The sequence below is a fragment of the Lepisosteus platostomus genome, chromosome 13, assembly GCF_059453375.1.
Source record: "Lepisosteus platostomus isolate fLepPlt1 chromosome 13, fLepPlt1.hap1, whole genome shotgun sequence".
Lineage (NCBI taxonomy): Eukaryota > Metazoa > Chordata > Actinopteri > Semionotiformes > Lepisosteidae > Lepisosteus > Lepisosteus platostomus.
In genome coordinates this window covers 7,406,124-7,427,012 of record NC_142623.1, presented here as the reverse complement: position 1 = coordinate 7,427,012, position 20,889 = coordinate 7,406,124, and the positions used below count along the sequence as shown (strand labels likewise).

The window sequence follows — 20,889 nt, the reverse complement described above, 5'->3', positions numbered from 1 at the left end:
GCATCATGAAGACCAAGGAACACACCAGGCAGGTCCGTAATACTGTTGTGGAGAAGTTTAAAGCTGGATTTGGATACAAAAAGATTTCCCAAGCTTCAAACATCCCAAGGAGCACTGTGCAAGCGATCATCTTGAAATGGAAGGAGTATCAGACCACTGTAAATCTACCAAGACCTGGCCGTCCCTCTAAACTTTCAGCTCAGACAAGGAGAAGACTGATCAGAGATGCAGCCAAGAGGCCCATGATCACTCTGGATGAACTGCAGAGAACTACAGCTGAGGTGGGAGAGTCTGTCCATAGGACAACAATCAGTCTTACACTGCACAAATCTGGCCTTTATGGAAGAGTGGTAAGAAGAAAGCCATTTCTCAAAGATATCCATAAAAAGTCTCGTCTAAAGTTTGCCACAAGCCACCTGGGAGACACCCCAAACATGTGGAAGAAGGTGCTCTGGTCAGATGAAACCAAAATCGAACTTTTTGGCCACAATGCAAAACGATATGTTTGGCGTAAAAGCAACACAGCTCATCACCCTCAACACACCATCCCCACTGTCAAACATGGTGGTGGCAGCATCATGGTTTGGGCCTGCTTTTCTTCAGCAGGGACAGGGAAGATGGTTAAAATTGAGGGGAAGATGGATGCAGCCAAATACAGGACCATTCTGGATGAAAACCTGTTGGAGTCTGCAAAAGACCTGAAACTGGGACGGAGATTTATCTTCCAACAAGACAATGATCCCAAACATACAGCAAAATCTACAAAGGAATGGTTCACAAATAAACGTATCCAGGTGTTTGAATGGCCAAGTCAAAGTCCAGACCTGAATCCAATCGAGAATCTGTGGAAAGAGCTGAAAACTGCTGTTCACAAACGCTCTCCATCCAACCTCACTGAGCTCGAGCTGTTTTGCAAGGAAGAATGGGCGAGAATTTCAGTCTCTCGATGTGCAAAACTGATAGAGACATACCCCAAGCGACTTGCAGCTGTAATCGCAGCAAAAGGTGGCTCTACAAAGTATTAACGCAAGGGGGCCGAATAATTTTGCACGCCCCACTTTTCATTTTTTTATTAGTTAAAAAAGTTTCAAAAATCCAATAGATTTCGTTCCACTTCACAATTGTGTCCCACTTGTTGGTGATTCTTCACATAAAATAAAAAATTTATATCTTTATTTTTGAAGCCTGAAATGTGGCAAAAGGTTGAAAAGTTCAAGGGGGCCGAATACTTTCGCAAGGCACTGTATCTCTCTCCATATGTTCCAGTTTACCAGACTGAAGTTTGTAATGTGGATTAATGAGCATTAACAACTGCACCACACATTCATTGATCAATGACGGCACTGTCAGAGGGGTCCACTGAGTAAAAAGTGTTGATCTTACATTCTGCCAGGCTTGTGTTGAGATGTTTTCCTCATTATTGGGTACCCCCTAAATGGTTTCTGAGGATCCTGGGGTCCCTGATCTCCACCCCCCCATGCCCCCACCTCCTGTCTGAAGACCCCTGCAGTAGGGAATTTTTCTTCATTAAATGTAGTCAATTATTTTGAAAACGTTTGTGTTTTGTCATGAGGTCTTCAATGTTCTAGTATTTTGCTGTGTTTTGGGAGTCCAGGTCGGTGCTGCCTACCCTTGCATATGAAATAAATCTTCCCTAGAATCACTCAAAATGTGTGATTTCATACACATTCATGACATGATCTGAAAAAAAAAGCCCAAAACAACTCAAATCATTTGACAGCGACGAGGGGATTCATTGTTTTTGCATTTCGAAGAATGAGCAGCACTACCGTATGACGGTGCCAGATCTCAAAATCTGCTGTCCTGCGTCGGACTTGTGAAAAACACGGTCAGAGACGCCAGGCGTAGCTGGGATGACAGCTGACCTGTGGACAGAGTTCAGCCGCTATGAAATTGGCTGCTGTTTCGCAAAAAAGTTTGCTTATGATGTCAGTGTCATATATTTACTGAAGGCACCCTCAGGATTTTTGACTTCCTTCTTTTGTTTATACAGTATTTCTATAGGGTTATTCACTTTTACAGAAGAAAAAAGAACACTAGACTAGTTTGCACTGTTCATTGATACCTAATCTGGCACTAGATACAGTATGTCTGAATATTGTCTTAGTATAAACACTTTATATAATAAATTAAACACTTTCCATTTTTACTGTTAGAAACTATCTTTGGGGCATTATGTTTTTAATTTCATAAGTCTTAAATCCTAATCAAATGCAATAAGCTGAACATGTTGGAGACAATTAAAATCGTGAGATTTTCAGATAAAAATCCAGCAGGAATTAATCTTACACGTTGCCATTGTCTGAGGAACTTTGGACATTCATAAGTCATGGTCGCACCTGTGAAAACTTCGGGACACAATCTCGAAGTGCGAGACCTACCATTTTTTGTGAACGACGTGTGGGAAACTATATGGCTACATAACACAAACCGATCAGATCATAAGAAAAAGAAGTGAAGCTCACATCAAAGCTAGAAGAAAGAGAAAGAAGAAAAATAAAGGGCGCTTTTTTTTAAAAGAAATGTAAATTAGGAAGTAGACTTTAGCCAAGATGAAACGTTTCTTGGAGCTGAATAATGGAATTTAGCTACACCTCTCACCAAGCCAATAACATACACAAAAGTATACAACCATATTATTTAAAGGTCTCCAGTCAGCCCCTCCAGATTGATTTTTGGGTAAGACTCATCAAAAAAAGAAGCTGTATGTAAAACGTTTCAGTCCCGAGGCTTATTGGCGTAGTCACAGCAGTTAGCTGTGATAAACACCAGTTACCTACAACCACAGGAGCTGCATCACAACATACAGTATATAAATAGGTGCCAGTCACACTCTGAATACAGTGCATCTGTGATGGAGAAAAACTCAAGTAATCCCCATCTGGAAACATTTGCATGGTGGTACATACAGTACACTCCATGAGTAAATAAAAATTGATTATTTGTTTTGATTAATAGTTAATCCAGGTGTCTCCAACCAGTTATTCTTACAAGCCACCCTAAATCACCTGGTATTTCAAGACAAGGGACACAATTAGCCAGTAATGTTTTAGCCAAGGGGACGCTGGTGATTGAGAACTTTCTTCCACTTTATCTCAGAATGATTTAATTGAGCACTCCACCTCTTCAATGGATCAAAGTTAAATTGATCCAGACCTTTGGAAACTTACGATTTAAAAGGCCAAGTCTAAAAAAAACTGCTGGACTGGAGCTCTCCTGGCTTAGAAGAAATGAAATTGTTTTCTCATACTGCATTCCGCTCAAGACTACTTTCCAAGATGTCTTATTTAAAATATTACGTCTCCCAAAACATGAAACGACAAGAATAAGTGCTTGGTTTTAGGTTTTGTTCCACGCAGTTAATTATCTGTGAACGTATACAGATAAACTGTAGATTGTCTTTAATAACCCATAGACATACATATTTTTACATTATCGTTTTTCCACAATACAGCGTAATTAAACCACACGCTTCCCTTTACTCCTTTATGTCCTTCCCGTCCTGAAGTTATTCTTCAATTCACGAATTACGAAAGATATACGCATTCAGTTTAGCCTCATTTCAATATGCGCCATAAACTAAAAGAGCTAAGCTAAAATGAAAGATGGAAGAAACGAAACGAAAGCCAATGGTATAGGCCCATGTGTCTCACAAATTAAGCAAAAAAGTCGTATAAGACACGATGAACGTACGCCTGTGTCCATGCAAGTCCAGGGGCAAACTAAAAAGAGACGCGCGCGCCACCTAGTGGCTGAATGTGTTGTTGCTGGTCTTTCTGTGAACAATAAAGTTCATACAAATGGGGTATGACGTCACTGCCTGCGTTACAGGAACAGTTTGTGATTGAAACATGGCCGACTCTGGTGTTGTGTATGTTGTTGTTAGTAACATTCCGGCAAAATTTCGATCGGCGGATCTGCGAAACTACTTCAGCCAGTTTATCGAAAGCGGGGGGTTCGTGTGTTTCCACTACCGGCACCGACCCGAAGTCCTGAAGGATCCGGTCGTGTCTGGTGGGAATCAGGAGCCGGAGAGATCCGATGAGACGTCGGAGTGTCCGGGGAGCAGTGACCCGGGGGAGGGCAACTCCGCGTCGGCGGTCAGTGCCAAGGGGGTCGCCGCCACGAAGGGCAAAACAAGCTGCTGCTGTGTGGTCTCGGTTCACGCCCAAGAAGCTGCTAAATTCGTGAAGATGTACGCCGGGCAGCAGTGGATTGATTCGGAGGGGAGCTGGCTCGGTCGCCTCTGTGTGATCCGACGAATAAAAGTGTCTGCCCAGTCAGGTACGGTGGATTATAATGCAGTCTCTACTGTTTTAAACCCTTTCAGTATATTGCCTGCAGTCAGGGTGCACCCACGAAGAAAACCGAGTCAGAAGGGTTAAATACATAGTCTGGTCCTTTACTTCCTGCAGCCGTGTGAAACCTCTGACTTAAGAGGAGCATGTTAGTACAGCGCGATTATTTAACAATGAAGAAAATGTAGTCCGACATTGAAAGAGCCATCTTCAATATGACATTTATCGCAAGAATTGTTTGCAATTCTTGGTCTTCATTGCACTTTCCTGTCTTTCCCATATCATACAATAATACTTCATTTCTGTGTTTCTCAGACATCTGTCTTACATCAAAGCAGCTATGCTGTACATACACAAAAACGTAGAAAAACATACAAACAGTACAAGTACACATTATATTACATAACAGACACTGGCCCATAGGATATCCTTTCACACATAACCTAATGGCTGCACCAGAACCCTGTAAATTTACTCTGCTCACAATAACACCAAACCCATATAAATACACAGTAATCCCTTGTCTGCATATAATCCACGGGTTGCACTTGCTCATAATTAAATAAATATTCCTTATGCTTACCTAGAACTTTTCTGGATGCCGTACTCAAAGCACTTTACAGGTAATGGGGATCTCCTCCCCCACCACCCGTGTGATGCGACGGCAGCCATAGTGCTCCTGCACACTCACCACACACCAGCTATCACTGGGGATGAGAACAGAGTGATGAAGCCAATTCATAGATGGGGATTATTAGGAGGCTATGATTGGTAAAGGCCGGTGGGGAAATTTAACAAGGATAACACCCGTACTCTTTTCGGGAAACGCCCTGGGATTTTTAATAACCACAGAGAGTCAGGACCTCGGTTTTATGTCTCATCCGAAGGACGGCGCCTTTTTACAGTATAGTGTCCCCGTCACTACACTGGGGCATTAGGACCCACATGAACCGCAGGATGAACGCCCCCTGCTGGCCCCACGAACACCTCTTCCAGCAGCAACCTTAGTTTTTCCCAGGAGGTCTCCCCTCCAGGTACTGACCAGGCTCACACCTGCTGAGCTTCAGTGGGGCTGCCAGCTGTGAGCTACAGGGTGATCTATATAGGCAGTAAAAATCACTTAACCAAAAAGAACATAAAACAATATGCTGTCAGAGTTAAATACAAGTCTGAACTCAAAAAGTTAAATTTTTTACATGAATTGTTTTGCCTCGTTATTTTAATATCGCATTGCCATCTTATAACCAATAAGCAACAGAGTAACATTAGATGGTTTTGTTTGTGAAGATGACTATCCAGTATTACTAGCCCGTTCGTTTTAAATAAGATAAGATAACTTTATTGGCCAAATACAATTTCTTGTATTAGGAATTTTTCTTTTTACATACCCCAGCTTGCTCTCCATGAGACACACAGTCAGGGAGAGAAGTTGGGGGTCAGAGCGCAGGGTCAGCCATTCATACAACACCCCTGGAGCGGTTGGGGTGAAGGGCCTTGCTCAGGGGCCCAGCGGAGTAGGATTCCTCTGCCGGCCGAGGGATACAAACCGGCAACCTTCCAGCCACAGGCGCAGATCCTGAGCCACAGAGCCACCGCAGTGCCGTTTTTTTTTTTTTTTAAAAAGCGTTTTTCCCTCTGTTTAGACCGGAGCGAGTTCCCGTACCGAACCAGGCCGGAGCTGCGCCGCCGCGTGGCCCTGAGCGAGCGCTTCACCGAGGAGGACCTGAGGACCCTGCCCGAGATGAACCCCCCGGCCCTGATGCCCCGCGGCAACGTGGGCACCCCGGTCCCCGTCTTCCTGCAGCTGATCCAGGCCTGCCGGCTGCCCCCCCGCCTCATCCGCAAACTGGGGCTCAGCTTCCCCCGCACGGCCTCCAGCCGGCGCTATGGCAACGTGCCCTTCGAGTACCGCGGCACGCAGACGGTGGCGCCGCCGGGGGAGAGCGTCTACACGGCCGGGGGCGCCGAGCTCTCCGGGCCGGGGGGGCGGGGGAGCGAGGAGTCCGCTCGGGAGAGCGCCGTGCCCGGCGGGGGCGAGGGCAGGCCGCAGTCGGACTCGGAGGATGTGAGTCAGCCTGAGTTTGGCTTTTGAGTTCCTTCCATGTGGAATTGTCTTTATTTTAGCAGCTGTCCCCATAAGATCCTAACCTTTATCTTAGCATCCACCCCGGCGTTTTCTAAGCACTTCATCCAGTACAGGCTCGCAGGGAGCCAGAGCCTAGCAAGCAACAGGCACAAGGCAGGGTACACACAGGTTTCCCAGAATCTACCAGTATAATCACAATAATGATCATTCCTGATACTGGTATACCACCCTTAGCTTTCTCTGGTCTCCCAGGCAGGTACTGGCCAGGCTCACACCTGCTGAGCTTCAGTGGGTTGCCAGGGTGATATGGCTGCTAGCAGTGTCTGTCAAAGTAGGTCACAGACCCACTGTCAGGAAATCCATGCAAACGGGGGTGGGGGAGAATATACAAACTCCACACAGTCAGCGCCCCAGGAGTAGAACCCAGGGCCCCAGCGCTGCGAGGCACCAGTGCTCACCTCTGCGCCGTTCCTTGATCTTTCCAAGAAATGACAAATCATTTTCGCTACTTGCACCTGTGTCTCTCAGGGCTCGGCCCCAGCGCCAGTCAGTACCAATGAATGTGGTTTCGCTCCTCCCTCCTCCCTGACAGCACTGCGCTGTGTTCCGCTGCAGGGAGACCACATGGGAGGAGACAGTGATGTGGAAACATGGCTCGTCTGTTCTTGACAGTGCTGCTGCTAGTGAAAATTCAAGAAGCTCTAGGATGTTCATCATTTTTAAACTTAACCCCTGCAACTTGGAAAGTTTGCACAAGTGGTTTAAGACAGGGAAGATGAGTTGTGGTTATTAATGGGTATAATCCAGTCATGATCAGATCCTGTTTTTTCTGCAGTCAGTTGAAACAGTTTTGGAAGAGTCATCTAAGAGCATACAGTCATGGTCAGTCATCGATTGTACTGCATGGTCTTTACCCAGAGGGTTGCAGGAGTGTGGAACAAGCTACTCAGTCATGCTCCTGAATCCGATACCCTGACATCTTTGAGACAACGGCTGGTTGAGAATCTTGGATCTGTTCATTAATCACAACCCAGCGGGCCAGACGAGCTGAATTGCCTCCTTGTGTGGTGTTCGTGGCGAGCACAAGTGAGCGGGCTTTTGTGTGTCCTGCGTGTGTGTGCCAGGACGCGGACGCCTGCGAGGAGTGGGAGCGCCACGAGGCCCTGCGCGAAGACGTGACGCGGCAGGAGCGCGCCGAGGAGAGGCTGTTCGAGGACGAGATCGAGCTGAAGTGGGAGAAGGGCGGCTCGGGCCTGGTTTTCTACACCGACGCGCAGTACTGGAAGGAGGAGGAAGGCGGTGAGGCGCTGCCTGAGCAGGGCATTTCAAGCTGAGGGCGGGAGGCGCATCTTTACCCTAATGGTTGTGGGGGAGTGGAACAAGCAGCCAGACACATTGTTGCAGACGATATCTTGACTTCTTTTAAGAAACGGCTGGATCAGTTAAATACTAACTACCACACAAGTGGTAGCCTAAATGGGCTGAATTGCCTCTTGTTTGTAACCATTCATATGTTCTGAGTAGGTTCGCACTGAGGTGTGTGCTTGATTGTCCCATCGTGGTATTTATTACAAATCTCCCTTTAAATGCTGATCATGATAACGCTTATTGACAAAACAAGCTGGGAGATCGATAAAGGAGGGTTCCTGCCAATGTTGCTTTTCTTACTTGGCATCTTCTGAATTGTTGCAGAACAGCAGCGTGTTTATCTAAAGTCCAAGGTCATCTGCGTGCACCATTAAATTTTTTTTTTTTTAATCAAAACCTGTCACCACACCTCCAGTTAAAGATAAGGGTCAAAAACTGAAATATGGCACAAAGTGTCCTGTAGGAACTATTGCAGTAGCTTCATCTCATTCGCACTCTTAGTGGTTTTCCTTCTACCTCTGACCACGAGCTGCACTGTAGTCCTAAAGCAATCAGATTAGGTGCATCTCCAGTTCAGTGGGGGACTTCAGTTAAGGAGCAGTACTGATGCATTATAATTTTCTGGGATCCGGTCAAGTGATTTGGAAATTACTCAAGCTTATGGAATACAAAACCCTTAAGGAAAGGGAATCCCATCCTTGTTTTAATATACAGTGATAATTGGTTTCAACATGTTATGAAGTTGGTCAGTCAAACAGTATTTACAGACAAGCAGATGGAATTCATTCCTGGTGATTTTCCCTTTGATCCTTCTTGTCGCTGGCAGATTTCGACGAGCAAACGGCTGATGACTGGGATGTGGACATGAGCATCTACTATGACAAAGGTACACTGTCCATTTAGATTCAGACGTCATGCGTCACTGCAGTACTGTATAAATATCTGAGTGGATTGAAACGTTTTTGTCAAATGCAGCCCGAGTACCTAATTGCTGACGTTTCTCAGTAGATATTTTACGTTTGAGTGTTATGTTTTGATGAGTGACTGTCCCAACGAGCTCGACGGGATCGGAAGGTGTCTTTCGCTACCAGCTGGTGTCCTCACAGCCTCCCTCTCTCCCTGTTTCCAGACGGAGGTGATAAGGACGCCCGTGATTATGTCCGCATGAGATATGAACGCAGACTGAGAGAGGGGCTGGAGGAGGGGTCGACGCAGTGTCGTCCGATCGGCAGTTTTGAGAAGTTCACGAAGGTATGGAAAAGAGGGAGTAAAAGCCCAGGGCAGCGGTCCTGTCACAGCCTCTTACGGGGTCTCACCCTTGGCATGTGATACTTAGCCTGGGAGTTTGTGGCTCAGCTGGAAGACTGATTTCATTGTTGACTCATGCCACCTTGGATGTTAAATGCAATAAAACCAAATGCAACCTCAGTTGCATATTGTTTGCAAGTAATATGTTGAAATTTGGGCTTTAACTTCATTTTCCCTTAGATTTTTAACTATTTTCATAAGAGACAAGTGATTTTCCTCCCGTATAAACGGTCCCGGTTTAGTAGAGTTAAGCCTGTAGTTTCTAATAAAGCACTAGCAGTCTTCTTTGTGTCTCCGATCCCCGGTGTTGTAGTTAAGAGATCCCTGCAGGAATGGACGGGTTGATGTCCTTTACGTGTGCAGAGCAGGTAGCAGTTGCAGGGATGGCCGACAGGAGCAGTGGTCTCTGTGCTTGGTGCTAGCTGGTCGTGAGTGAAGCAGCAGGTCCAGCGCTCCTGACCGCTTGACCACTGTGCTTGCTCCGCAGGGCGTGGGCAGGAGGGTGATGGAGCGCCAGGGCTGGAGAGATGGAGAGGGGCTGGGGCACAGCCAGCCTGGGATGGCAGAGGCCCTGGAGAGCGAGGGGCAGCACCCCAGGTGCAAGAGGGGGTTTGGGTGAGTATGCATTTCCCCTGGCAGTTCCACGAAAGAGGTCTGGTACTGTAGCTTGTCTCCCACCGCTGAGAGAACAGAAGATTCCGTAGATTCAACCACACGCTTAATTGTGACCTTAGTAGGTTTAGGAGGAGGCTAGTTTCTATACATCCATAGACGTTTTTTTAAATTAAGAAAAACATGTCCACCAGGTGCAACATAATGTCAGATTCTTCCATACATTATTATGTGATTTTATGTTACACGATGTTTCATGTGAGAAACATTTGACAGTTTTTACTGGAGCATTGCGAACCAGCCTTGGAGTCTAGCCACTGATTGTTTGCGCTGCCTCACAGTTACCATGGAGAGAAGATCAGCACTTTTCCACCCGTGAAGAAGCCACGGCCGACTTTCCTCATATCCACCGTCTATGACCAGCCCAAAGACATGGACTGCGGTGACAGCCTACTGCGTCGGCAGCCCACCACCAGCTTGAAGTACAGACAGTGGCAGCCAGGAGGCAGCAGTGAGACGCACAGATAGCTCCTGGGAAACAATTCGAGCGCTAAATGTTGGATCTCCTTTGGACTTTTGTATTATATTTATTAGTCTTATTTCGTCTTTAACATTCCATGGTTTAATCATGGACTTCTCAGGAAATGTGTTCAGGATATTTTTAACTTTTCACTACATAGCTCTCATGAGTTTCAGCTGCAGATTCTGACAGATGAAAAGCTGTCACATTTTGCGGGATTATTTCCTTCATTATTATTGTTGTTATTAATATTATATCCTGATCATATGTAATGGGATTTTATAGTAACAGACTGTAAAACATTTACAGTGTTTCTTGAATTTACTGTATGTTACAGTGTCCTTTGTATGTTTAACTTTTTAATAAGCTGGGAATTTTGGCATGTAAAATGTTTGTAATAAATATTTTATTACAAAATCTTTTTGTGTTGTGTATAATCTTTGTTTATGATCTTGATCTTACAATGAGGAAAACAGCAGCACTGTTTCTGAACATTTTATTGGAGATGAAAAATTGACAGATAAATCAGATCATCAGACGGTTACTTTAAACGGACTGATAAGAAATTTGTATAAGTATATCCCTTAAATAATTTTTGGCTTTTGTTAAATTTAGATGCCTGGGAACCAAATATTTATATTCTGTGTTTCCGTTCAGGACGAATATGAAGCGTGCACTAATTTCCGTTTTCGGATTTGGTGTGCAGTGTTTGAAACCAAGAGCTGAGCAGGTAGGTGGAAGTAAAGGATTTTTCAATCTAAGTAATAAGAAGCAATATATTGGACAATTGGGAGTTATTTTTAACAAAGGAATGCCGGAGTGCGAGTTACTACTTTCTAGTAATGTTTTCTGGTGTTATACCTGTAATGAATTCTAGAAATCGTAGCTAAACATGACGAAAACGTTCTCTACATCAAACACGGGAGACGTGATGTATTAAAAGTCACTATCAGCCGAGCTGTGTTTTACTAATTTGTTGGAGGGACTTTAACGACGTTTTTTGGTAAATATGAAACTACCGCTATATTTATGTTTATTGTTCACGTTCATAGGACGTTAATTTCCGTATGCGGTGGTCATAGTATGACATGTTTGTAGAAACGTAGGTAAGAAGCTTTCAGAGGCTAAAAACTTGGGAGCGATCAGGTTTTGAGCGTCTCTGTCGTATTGCTCGCGTGAAAACGCAGATTCTATGGACTATTATTAAGATGCACTACTCTGCCTGAAAATGAAATACTCGTCTGATTAATGTACACTTCCAGCTTATTTTAAATTTGACTATTTCTTTTATTTTAAAAGTACGTGCACAGTGCATTTGCTTTATACTTTGTTTTACACTTAGGTCTTTGTGTGTGTAGAGATGTCTTTTACAGCTTCTGATGTTTTCCTGTGAAAAAAAAAGACCAAATTTCCCAAGTGTCTCTCTCTCTGTGTTCCTCCTGCGTTATTATTGAATAGTGCGATCAGGAAGAATATGGTTTTCCTTGTCAGTTCCCCTGATCTCTGTTCACAGAGCCCGTCGTGCCTTGGTCCTGACGCAGCTGTGATATGAATCGGTGAATCAGTGACCTGTCATGGCCGCCCAGACCAAAGTGCCCTCCCTGCGTTTTGGCCAGGTGGTGATTGGGCCCCCTGGCTCAGGGAAGACCACTTACTGCCAGGGCATGCAGGAGTTCCTCACCCAGCTGGGGCGCAAGGTGGTGGTGGTCAACCTGGACCCCGCTAACGAGGGCCTGCCCTACCCCTGCGCCGTGGACATCGCCGAGCTGATCACTCTGGATGACGTGATGGAGGGCCTCAAGCTGGGGCCCAACGGCGGCCTCGTTTACTGCATGGAGTACCTGGAGGCCAACCTGGACTGGCTGGAGGAGAAGGTGGCGAAGCACCGGGACTGCTACTTCCTGTTCGACTGCCCGGGCCAGGTGGAGCTGTACACCCACCAGAGCTCGGTCAAGAACATCTTCGCCCGGCTGGCCCAGTGGAGCTTCAGGGTTCGTCTCCGCCCGCTTGCCGTTTGTCCTTGACGTGGCCGGTGGATCACGAAAGGGGGAATTGAGATAAACATTCCCCTGCAGGTCGATTTCTTTTCAAGTGTCCCGGGGTGCTACCACTGATCAAGATTATTGAAAAGGGGGGTCAAATACATCTCCATATTGCTCATATTATTATACATGTCTCTATCCCCGCATATTTCCTACCATGGGGGGGATTTCCAGCATCTGAAGTTATTTTAAGGGCAAAAGCATGCAGGTTACAAAAGCTGAAGGGGCTCTGACTAACGTGAACTGGGTGGTGTAGCTTTTGTCAAGGACGGATTTTGATTTTCTAGTTCAGAGAAAAGCTTTGTCAGCTAATTCTGAAAGAGTTTGCTCCAGTGTGGTCTTCTAAAGTGAACTGAAATCTGGTGCAAGGTTATCTGCAGTCCTTTTAAGAGCTAATGACTACTTTTCTTGGAAACGTACATCTTCACTAACGTCCTACGGGTCTCATTCGATTTAAGATCCCTATACATTGAGCATAGATGCATGTTACCATTCTGGACGTGTGTATTTCTTTTACAGGGATAGTTTATTGTGAAAAGTGAGAGGCATTAGTACTGTAGGACCAGGTCTCCTTTCTCTAGGTTTTATTCAGTTTATACGGCTGGGAGTTTGGACTGCATGATTTGTGTAACAGGGTTGCTCTTTGTCTCTCTTGCAGCTGACCGCTGTGCACCTGGTAGACTCCCATTACTGTGCTGACCCTGCCAAGTTCATCTCCGTGCTGTGCACCTCGCTGTCCACCATGCTGCATGTGGAGTTGCCCCATGTCAATGTCCTCTCCAAAATGGATCTCGTCGAGCAGTTTGGGAAACTGGGTAAGACACAAGGAGCACTTTTATCCTCTTCGAGAAATTAAGAAATAGTTGCATCTGCACCTTTTGGTCATAGAACTTTCACTATGTCGCAGGAAAACCTGATTTCCCAAATGAATTCCATTTTGTCGCAGTGCCGCTATTACTGTTTGTGTAGGGTGGGAGTAAACCATTTACCTGTGTGTAATGACGGAGTCAGAGATCAATCCCTTGTGTTCGATTCCAATCTGTGTGTGTGTGATAGATGAGCCAGTGTGATTGTGACAGCTCTCTGCCATTGCTGATGCACCTCAGCATTCTCTGAAAGCCCTGTTTTGTCGGGAAGAATCCCTAACTCTCCCTGGGACTTTCAGGATTTTTGGCCTGGCTGCCCACTGATGATGAGGTGTAGGATAATTATAATTGTTCATATGGGAAGAGTGTTCATTCCAGATCTTTGTCTCTTTGCAATAGCGTTTAATCTGGACTATTACACTGAGGTTTTGGACTTGTCATATTTACTGGGGCACCTGGCTGAGGATCCGTTTTTCAAAAAATTCAAGCGCCTGAATGAGAAGCTGGTGGAGGTCATCGAGGACTACAGCCTGGTCTCCTTTGTGCCTTTGAACATTCAGGTAGGCGCTCCTTCCCATAGCAGGGTGGGCTTTCTTTTAATTGGACATGGAAAGCTCTGGCCAATCTGTGGATACTGTGGACTCACTTGAGAAGCTCTTACTGTTTTATTTCTTGTTGGTTCTTTTATGTTACAGAGTACTAGATCAGCAAGTGTGTTCCTCTGTGTCTTGGTGATTAAAAAAATAAATAAAAAGCTGAGTTTGAAAGACCACCAGTGCCCACCCCTCTGCTTGCAGCCAGGTGGTTTGACCACAATGTTACTAAGTTCATTCCATGAGTCATTGTGCATGGCTGGAACAGAGTGTGTGACATAACTCGTTTTTTTGTTGAGTCCAGAAGGTAGAGCTGGCAACAAAGGATATCGCTACGCTCAGATCTTTTGTAGTGGCTACTAATTCTTAGTAAGTAGGTATACGTGATACGAAGCTTGTTGAATGTCCTGTCTCTACTCTCCCCAGGACAAGGAGAGCATGGTGCAGGTGATTCGGCAGGTGGACAAGGCCAATGGCTACTGCTTTGGAGATCTGGAGCAGAGGAGCCTGACAGCTATGATGTCTGCAGCTGTGGGGGCTGATTTTCACTTCAATTCGTATCCTTGTCTGTCACACTCTTTCAGTTCCTTTCTCATTCGCCGAGTCGCTTCAGGGTAGATTAGCGTCTCTTTTGTTTGCGTGATCTAGGATCGCGTCGGCTGGACGCTGCAGGTTGGCGGCCGGTTCGCCGTTGGCTGGAGTCTGGGCTTTCCCAGCAGCAGCACACTGTTGGCAGAGCGGCGCGGGGAATGAGGTTGAGATTAATCAGTCCAGGGCTCTCTCGGCCTTGCAGTAACCCCTGCGGCTGCCCAGGTGCAGAGCAGGCTTGCAGAGACGTCGGCGAGAGATCTGCTGCTCCTGCAGGTGGCGCTCACTCTCCTGTCGGGCGCTGTGGAGCTTGCAGCGTGCCGGGGAGGGAAAGCTTTGATCGGCGGGCAAGATGGAAGAGCCTGTCCATCCTTCCTCAACTCCCTGTGCAGCATAGAAGGTGTTGAAAGCAACAGCTGGATATTCTCAGCTCAGGGGGTACAAAATGAAAACTCACAAAATGAAAACTGACAAATTATTAAGGCAAAAGGCAATTTACACAGCAGAGGTGTAGTGCAAATCCTGTTGATGCTTTCCTTATTCAAAGCCCATGAGCGAAGTGAAGTATGGAGGGTATGATTGTGGTGTTTCATGCTCTGTTGCCGTCTGTTGTCTATGTTTCTTTAACCCCAGTCTCAGGAGCCTGGCTGTGCAGGAGAAGTACGTGCAGCCTGGCAGCAAAACTGTGGAGGCAGAGGTGATGGACTTGTAGCTGGCAGCTGGATACCCACTCTCACACCTGATCCGCCCTGGCGTCTGCAGCTGTCCTTCCTCAGGTCGCCCACAGTCATACCCCAGCTGGAGCTGTCCTGCCCAGTTACAGCCCTACCCTGCCAGCATCCATGTGTAGATACCATGTTCAGTGCACAGCTGCTGAGATAGTTCCAGATGAATGATTAGTAACATGACTGTGCTTTTTCAGCACGGTTTGTTTTGTTATGCCCCCTGTTCAACACTATAGACCTATAGCACAGGGGTAGGGCAGACCATTCTGCACGTGTGATATAAATATGGTGGTGAGATCGTGGCATGCTGCCCATGTGTCAATACAGCCTGGCCACATTCACACAGGACAGGAGGGATTTGTGATAGCCCAGGGAGACCAGCTTCGGATACAGCAATGCCTAATGCCTGTAACCTTGAAGTAGCACTTGGACTTCAATTCTACAGTTAGTCCCGGTGGCTTACAGGGGTGAGTTGACATCATGAGCGAACAAGAGCACAAGAACTGAAGCAATGTTTCAGCTCTCAGCCATGTGGAACTTTGAACAGAATAAGGCAGCTGCAGGATTTTACTTAGGACTTTGCCAGGTCTTTTTTGTTTCTTCACATTTCTCGTCTGTTGATTTTTCATAAATTTAATTTGAATTAATGTCTTTAGTTGTGTGCCATGGCAGAGCTTTGGCAATTTGATCGTACTCCTCCCATCACCTTGCTGTGCTGTAGGTGTTAGATCTGTGCTCAGGGTTCACTATGACTTTCCACGATTAAGTCTAAATGGCCTTCTCTACCTAAGGGCACTTGTGTTGTCCTTCCTCAAAATTTCTTAGGTATTGAGATGTTCCAATTAGGAGGAAGATTTGTACTGCTGGGTCCTGTTGATCTCCTTCATGACTGCAAAGTTTAGATAATAAAAAATATTTCTCTGATGCAGAGCAAATTGTAAAGTGCTGCAAAGGTATTATTTATGTCCGCTTATTAAAAGTTTCTGTAATCATCAAAGTTGAACGTTCAGGGGTTAATTTAGAGGTTAATAAAATGTTGGATGCAGAGTTGTAATCTTCTCTTAGTTCTTACAAAATACACCAAACCTTCATCGATTGCAGCCTTGCTATCCTTCCTGGGTTTAAAGTCTTTTAGTCTCTAGCTTTTTCATTCCTATAAAAAAGCACCAGGTGGCGTTAAATACCATGTATGCAGTAGAAGCAAATGGCAATTTTCTTCGCCATCAACTGGCCAAGCAGCAGTTCACAGCCTCTGGATTTTGGTCAGTTTGATTAAACATTTCTACTACAAATTCAGTTGTTGCTTAGACTGACTGAGCATTTAATATTGGGCTTAGAACTGCCATTGATTCGAAATATACACAGGAGGCCAAGTGGTGCAGAAGCCATGGTTTTCCCTGAACTCACTGTGTGGTGCTCTCAGAAGACCTTTATTATCCCATATACAGTAATGAAGCTGGCAGCAGAATGGCCATTAGTTAACCTGATTGTGGTCTCAACTACATTTTAACTTAGTAACGAAATAATTAATATTAAGAAAACAGTGGAATAATTAAGCATCTTAATGAAATTGATTGGCACCAACACTGTTTGCTTGCTTCCATCTTTTGGCAGAATGCCATTCCAAGATTAGGATTCGTCTGCGACAGGTGCACAATGTCTTCCTGTTAATATAAGCAACAGTTTTTCAGAGTTGGGTTCAAGGACAGATCCTGCCGGGGTTAACTCCGACGTATGTTGTTGACTGATGATTTCCAGCAAGAAATGTTTCAGAAAACAAATGGGCACAGAACATTTTATCCTTCAGTCACAAGCTAGCAGAAGAGCAACTTTCCAGAGAAACAGCATAGCTGACGTGCAGTTTTAATGTATCGGACTGAAGAATTTGCTCGACACAATCTGTCATAATTAGCTAACAGGAGAAATCAATTTCAATCAGATATGTTCATTCAGGTCGTCATGCAGCTTGTTGTATTTAGCCTTGTTTTGGGCAGAATGTAACAATCGCCTATAAATTTCTTTTATAATGTGCTTGACATTGCTTGAAAAACTTCGCATTGCTTTGTGGGTGACAGTATCGAGCAAGTGTTAACCAGTGTGTACAAATTGTTACCTGGACTAATGCTCCTTTTGTAATGGTGAAAATGTAGAGGTGCCTTCCTTTCATAACACTTTGCCCCTCTGTAGCTGTTCAAGACATGTAATGTAACAAGGTTTGTGGTTTTAATGCCACTGCAGTCAGTAAACTCTATGATAGCTGGTGCTGTGTTTTGTTCTAGCAACAATTCACCGTAGCAAGATATGTGCTGACAAGCTTCGTGTTTTTTCCGCTACAGTATCCTATGTAAATGCAGAGGAGTTTATGCATATTTTAGAGGATATGGTGAATTCACAATATTACCCAGCAGTTGTCTAAATTCCAGTCCTAAGAATGTGTTAACTAATGCAGTGCATTTAGATCTATACATCCAAAAGACCCCATATTCCTCCTTAAGAATTTCTCTGAGTTCATCAGCTGCAGTTAAAGATGTATAGGACTATATTACTATAGAGAGGTGGTGGGTTGACATTGTCTTGTGTTTTTTGGAAGCCGGTGGACGGTGAGACCCAGAGGGCCCATGTACCAGGCCTGGAGGGTGGGTGGCCAGTGTGCTCAGCTGAGAGCAATGTCTCACTGGGGTCTGAAAATTTTCTTCATTAGCGATGCCATACAGAGATCACAGGGCCGGCTGGGGGCTGCTGTGCGCTTGGCAAACACGTTGCGAATGTGCTGGAGCGGTGTGAGATACATTAACTTGTTTATACCTCGGCTCTCCAATAAATAACGGTGCATTGAAGGATTGCAGGCATGTGCCCAGTATTTGCTGAGGATCGCTTTATAGAGCTGGGTTCTCAAAGTCTTCTTGGAAATCCAGACACACAAAAACAATTCTTCAACAAGGGTCTAAACTAAGAGTCCACTAGTTTATTTTTCATCGGCGAGGGATCCATTCTGTTTTACCCCACAGGGAAGTGGGGTATAAGGAAACCATGCCTGCCTTCTGACTCTATAGTACCATCTTTAAAAAGACCTTGATTTGCCCCCTTCCTGGAGTGAAGCTCATCCGTAAACTCAAATCTCGAAGCTCAATTAACGAGGACAAACACTGACAGCAGGTCTAGCAAAACCCAGCTTCTGCAAGTGTGCGTTCAGGTTCTGTTTGGACAGCTCTGCAGACAGAAGCCCAGTGTGCTGTTGTTTGCTGCTCTAAATGATGCCATGTGTTAATGAATCCCAGTGTCCTTCCTGGCTTGAAGCTTAAACACTGCATTTGAGAAGGGTCTTAAAAGGATATGTGTGTGCACAAGCTTAATTGACATTCTGTTTTAAAAAGGGTAACCGTTTGGGAGGGAGAATCATTAGTAATGTAATGCAAGCTTAAATATTCATTTTTAGGAAGCAAAAAACCATAGAATATGAAAGCTGTACCGATTCCTACTAGTCTGTGACTCCACAGGGAATGGAGTACATGAAGTCCATAGAGAGCTTTGTGTTTCTAGTGCACTGTAATACCTTTAGACTCTTACAGCTGACAGATACTAAAAAGGTTTGCAGTTATTGTAATAGAGCTGTGTGAGACCAATAAACCAGTTTTGTTCTCAGACTTGAAAATCAAAGTACTGCAAAATCACAATTTTCTTTTCTTCTGCTATGTCAGTGTCTATGTGCACGTACTCTTTTGCTTTGTCCACATTCAGAATTCTGTTTCCCATTGACTCCTCGTGGCTCGTTGTTTTCTTTTTTGATAGAGCTGAGCCGTGATGTACTTAAGCAAATTATGTTTTAATTGAAATAATCAAATTTTTACGTTTTCTGGGCGCCCATGTGTATTTGTACACACTTCTACAAGTTAAGAAATCAATAAAAGTGTGCCTTAATCCTGGCAATTGGAAATACAGACTTTAATAATCATACTGATTAATATTTCATTTTCTGACTTTTTCTCACAAATGGTAGCAGTTATCGGTCAGCTTTGTTATCTGTAAAGCATTCATGACAAAATGTTGTGTTGTGTTTGGTTGCTGTTTGTGTAGAAGTGGACATGAGAGCTGTTTAACATGATTGTTGAATACTGGAATATAGTGATATAAATCACCCTTGCGATGGAAATATTTTAGGACTGTCTCTGGGGTTCTCCGTAGAGCATTGCTCATACAGTTACCGTCCAAGTTAATGTACTGTAAGTATGACAACAGGCTGCAAGATTGCTCTCTCATCAGTGCCAGGGCAGCAGTTGTACCTCTCCAGTGTTCATTTGAGTCCCCGTGTGGGATACTTAATCATGCTGAGGGCTGTCACTTCACTGACTCATCCCAGGATAGCGGTGTTGCCCTCACCAGCACAACCTCACTCTGAGTTATTACCGTCACTGATTGAATACTTTAATGGGCGGGTAGCACAGATACGATAGGAAGGCTTTCAGGATAAAAAAAGCCAGATTCAAAGCTTGTGAAGAGCATGTGGAATGTTACAAAGAGGAGAAGGTGATTTGGTCCGTGTTGGTTATTTAGTTGGCTGGTAGCTTCATGATCCAAGAATTCCCTGAAGATGTTTTTTAAGAACCCCAGGGCTGGGTTCAACAGCATGGTTCAGGGGGTCAGTTTCAGATTCCTTCAATTCCTTATCTTTTGAATAACAAAATAAATTGCCACTTGCGTTCCTGGGTCTTTGTGGGTGTTGCTGGCTTTGTAAAAGACCCCTGGATTTTGCCAATTATTAAACTGGACCTTTTAGAGCGTGTAAAAAAGAAACAGTGTTGTTGACATTGTTTAATGACAATATTGAAAGTTTGAAAGGAAACAATTGTGACCTTAGCACAGTGGATTGAAATGGCTTAATTATGATCTGGGCCATAATCAAGTAACAGCACATCAAGTGCATCACATAAACCTTTTAGAAGCCTATATGATTGATTTTACATCTCATGCATTTGTATACTGTGTTATTGAACATAAGAGACCAAGTCAAACCCTCGCTCAATTGCATATTAATGTAATCTTCAGCAAAGAATCCAAGTGATTAATTTAGAGGTAGCAAAGACAACAATCCCACCATTTAAAATGTGCTTTCATAGATGTACAATAGTGTTTTAAAAATCTGTGAAGTGACTCAACAGTAGAGGAAAAAAATGTATTTATTTTTTTAGCAAATGTATTTCCGCAAGGGCTGTAGGAATTGCAGTTTGCTCAACAAATTTAAATTAACAATCCCTACTGATTAAAGTTCCATCCTGAAGATGTCAGATGATATTACTTTTGTTTGGGGTTTTTTTTCAGTAAACCAAATGATATTATGCATTAAAGATTTTACAATATACCTCTGCTTAGTCTCCATTTTAGCAGGATATTTATGCTGAAGTCAATACTGCTGTCTGTATAGTAGATTGTTGTGGGAGGTGAAACATTGAGCATTTTCTATTTCAAAACTAGTATCTGTAATGATCTGTATATTGGACTGTTTTTAAATTTCAAGACAGGCACGGAGTGATTCATTCACAGGACTTCTCCTCTGGAAGAAAAGCATGGGGGAGAATTCCATGTAGCTGGGAAAAATTAAGGAGTCTGAATGTGAGAAGCTGCTCCCTTGTCCCATTCAAGACAGGAGAATGCTCCTACACCAAAAAGTCGTAGTGAAAAGTTAAAGAAGGTGGCAACAGGTAGTTTGGATTGTTTCCCTCAGCTGTGTCTTATGCTAGCCCGTGTTCACCTGTCCCAGACAGTTTCTGCTGGTGCTTGACTTTTTCCTCTCTCATCCTGGGGCGGATCCACACTACCAGTCACAGGAGTACTTAGGCTTGATGCCATCTGTCTGATGTGGCCTCA

At 44.5% G+C, this 20,889-nt stretch overlaps 2 protein-coding genes across 2 annotated transcripts; both read left to right on the top strand.

Moving 5' to 3' along the window:
• Nucleotides 1-3,853: 3,853 nt before the first annotated feature.
• Nucleotides 3,854-10,632, top strand: gpatch3 (G patch domain containing 3). The gene is made up of 7 exons (XM_088602870.1): nucleotides 3,854-4,305; nucleotides 5,963-6,384; nucleotides 7,530-7,704; nucleotides 8,600-8,659; nucleotides 8,903-9,024; nucleotides 9,569-9,696; nucleotides 10,035-10,632. The coding sequence occupies exons 1-7, from the start codon at nucleotides 3,873-3,875 to the stop codon at nucleotides 10,219-10,221; spliced, it is 1,527 nt and encodes a 508-aa protein (XP_088458996.1). The 5' UTR covers nucleotides 3,854-3,872; the 3' UTR covers nucleotides 10,222-10,632.
• Nucleotides 10,633-10,876: 244 nt separating this feature from the next.
• gpn2 (GPN-loop GTPase 2) lies at nucleotides 10,877-18,954 on the top strand. Its single transcript, XM_088602855.1, has 6 exons — nucleotides 10,877-10,943; nucleotides 11,727-12,204; nucleotides 12,914-13,070; nucleotides 13,521-13,681; nucleotides 14,141-14,271; nucleotides 14,942-18,954. Exons 2-6 carry the CDS (start codon nucleotides 11,788-11,790, stop codon nucleotides 15,012-15,014), a joined length of 939 nt encoding a protein of 312 aa, XP_088458981.1. The 5' UTR covers nucleotides 10,877-10,943; nucleotides 11,727-11,787; the 3' UTR covers nucleotides 15,015-18,954.
• The last annotated feature ends 1,935 nt before the right edge of the window (nucleotides 18,955-20,889 follow it).

What these genes read in the sequence shown, in the direction of transcription:
- gpn2 (XM_088602855.1), top strand. Translation starts at nt 11,788, where the DNA reads ATGGCCGCCCAGACCAAAGTGCCCTCCCTGCGTTTTGGCCAGGTGGTG. An exon ending in CGAGCAGTTTGGGAAACTGG is followed by an intron (nt 13,071 to 13,520) that starts GTAAGACACAAG and finishes TCTTTGCAATAG; the next exon opens with CGTTTAATCTGGACTATTAC. An exon ending in TTGTGCCTTTGAACATTCAG is followed by an intron (nt 13,682 to 14,140) that starts GTAGGCGCTCCT and finishes TACTCTCCCCAG; the next exon opens with GACAAGGAGAGCATGGTGCA.
- gpatch3 (XM_088602870.1), top strand. Translation starts at nt 3,873, where the DNA reads ATGGCCGACTCTGGTGTTGTGTATGTTGTTGTTAGTAACATTCCGGCA. An exon ending in CGCAGTCGGACTCGGAGGAT is followed by an intron (nt 6,385 to 7,529) that starts GTGAGTCAGCCT and finishes TGTGTGTGCCAG; the next exon opens with GACGCGGACGCCTGCGAGGA. An exon ending in CTGGAAGGAGGAGGAAGGCG is followed by an intron (nt 7,705 to 8,599) that starts GTGAGGCGCTGC and finishes TGTCGCTGGCAG; the next exon opens with ATTTCGACGAGCAAACGGCT.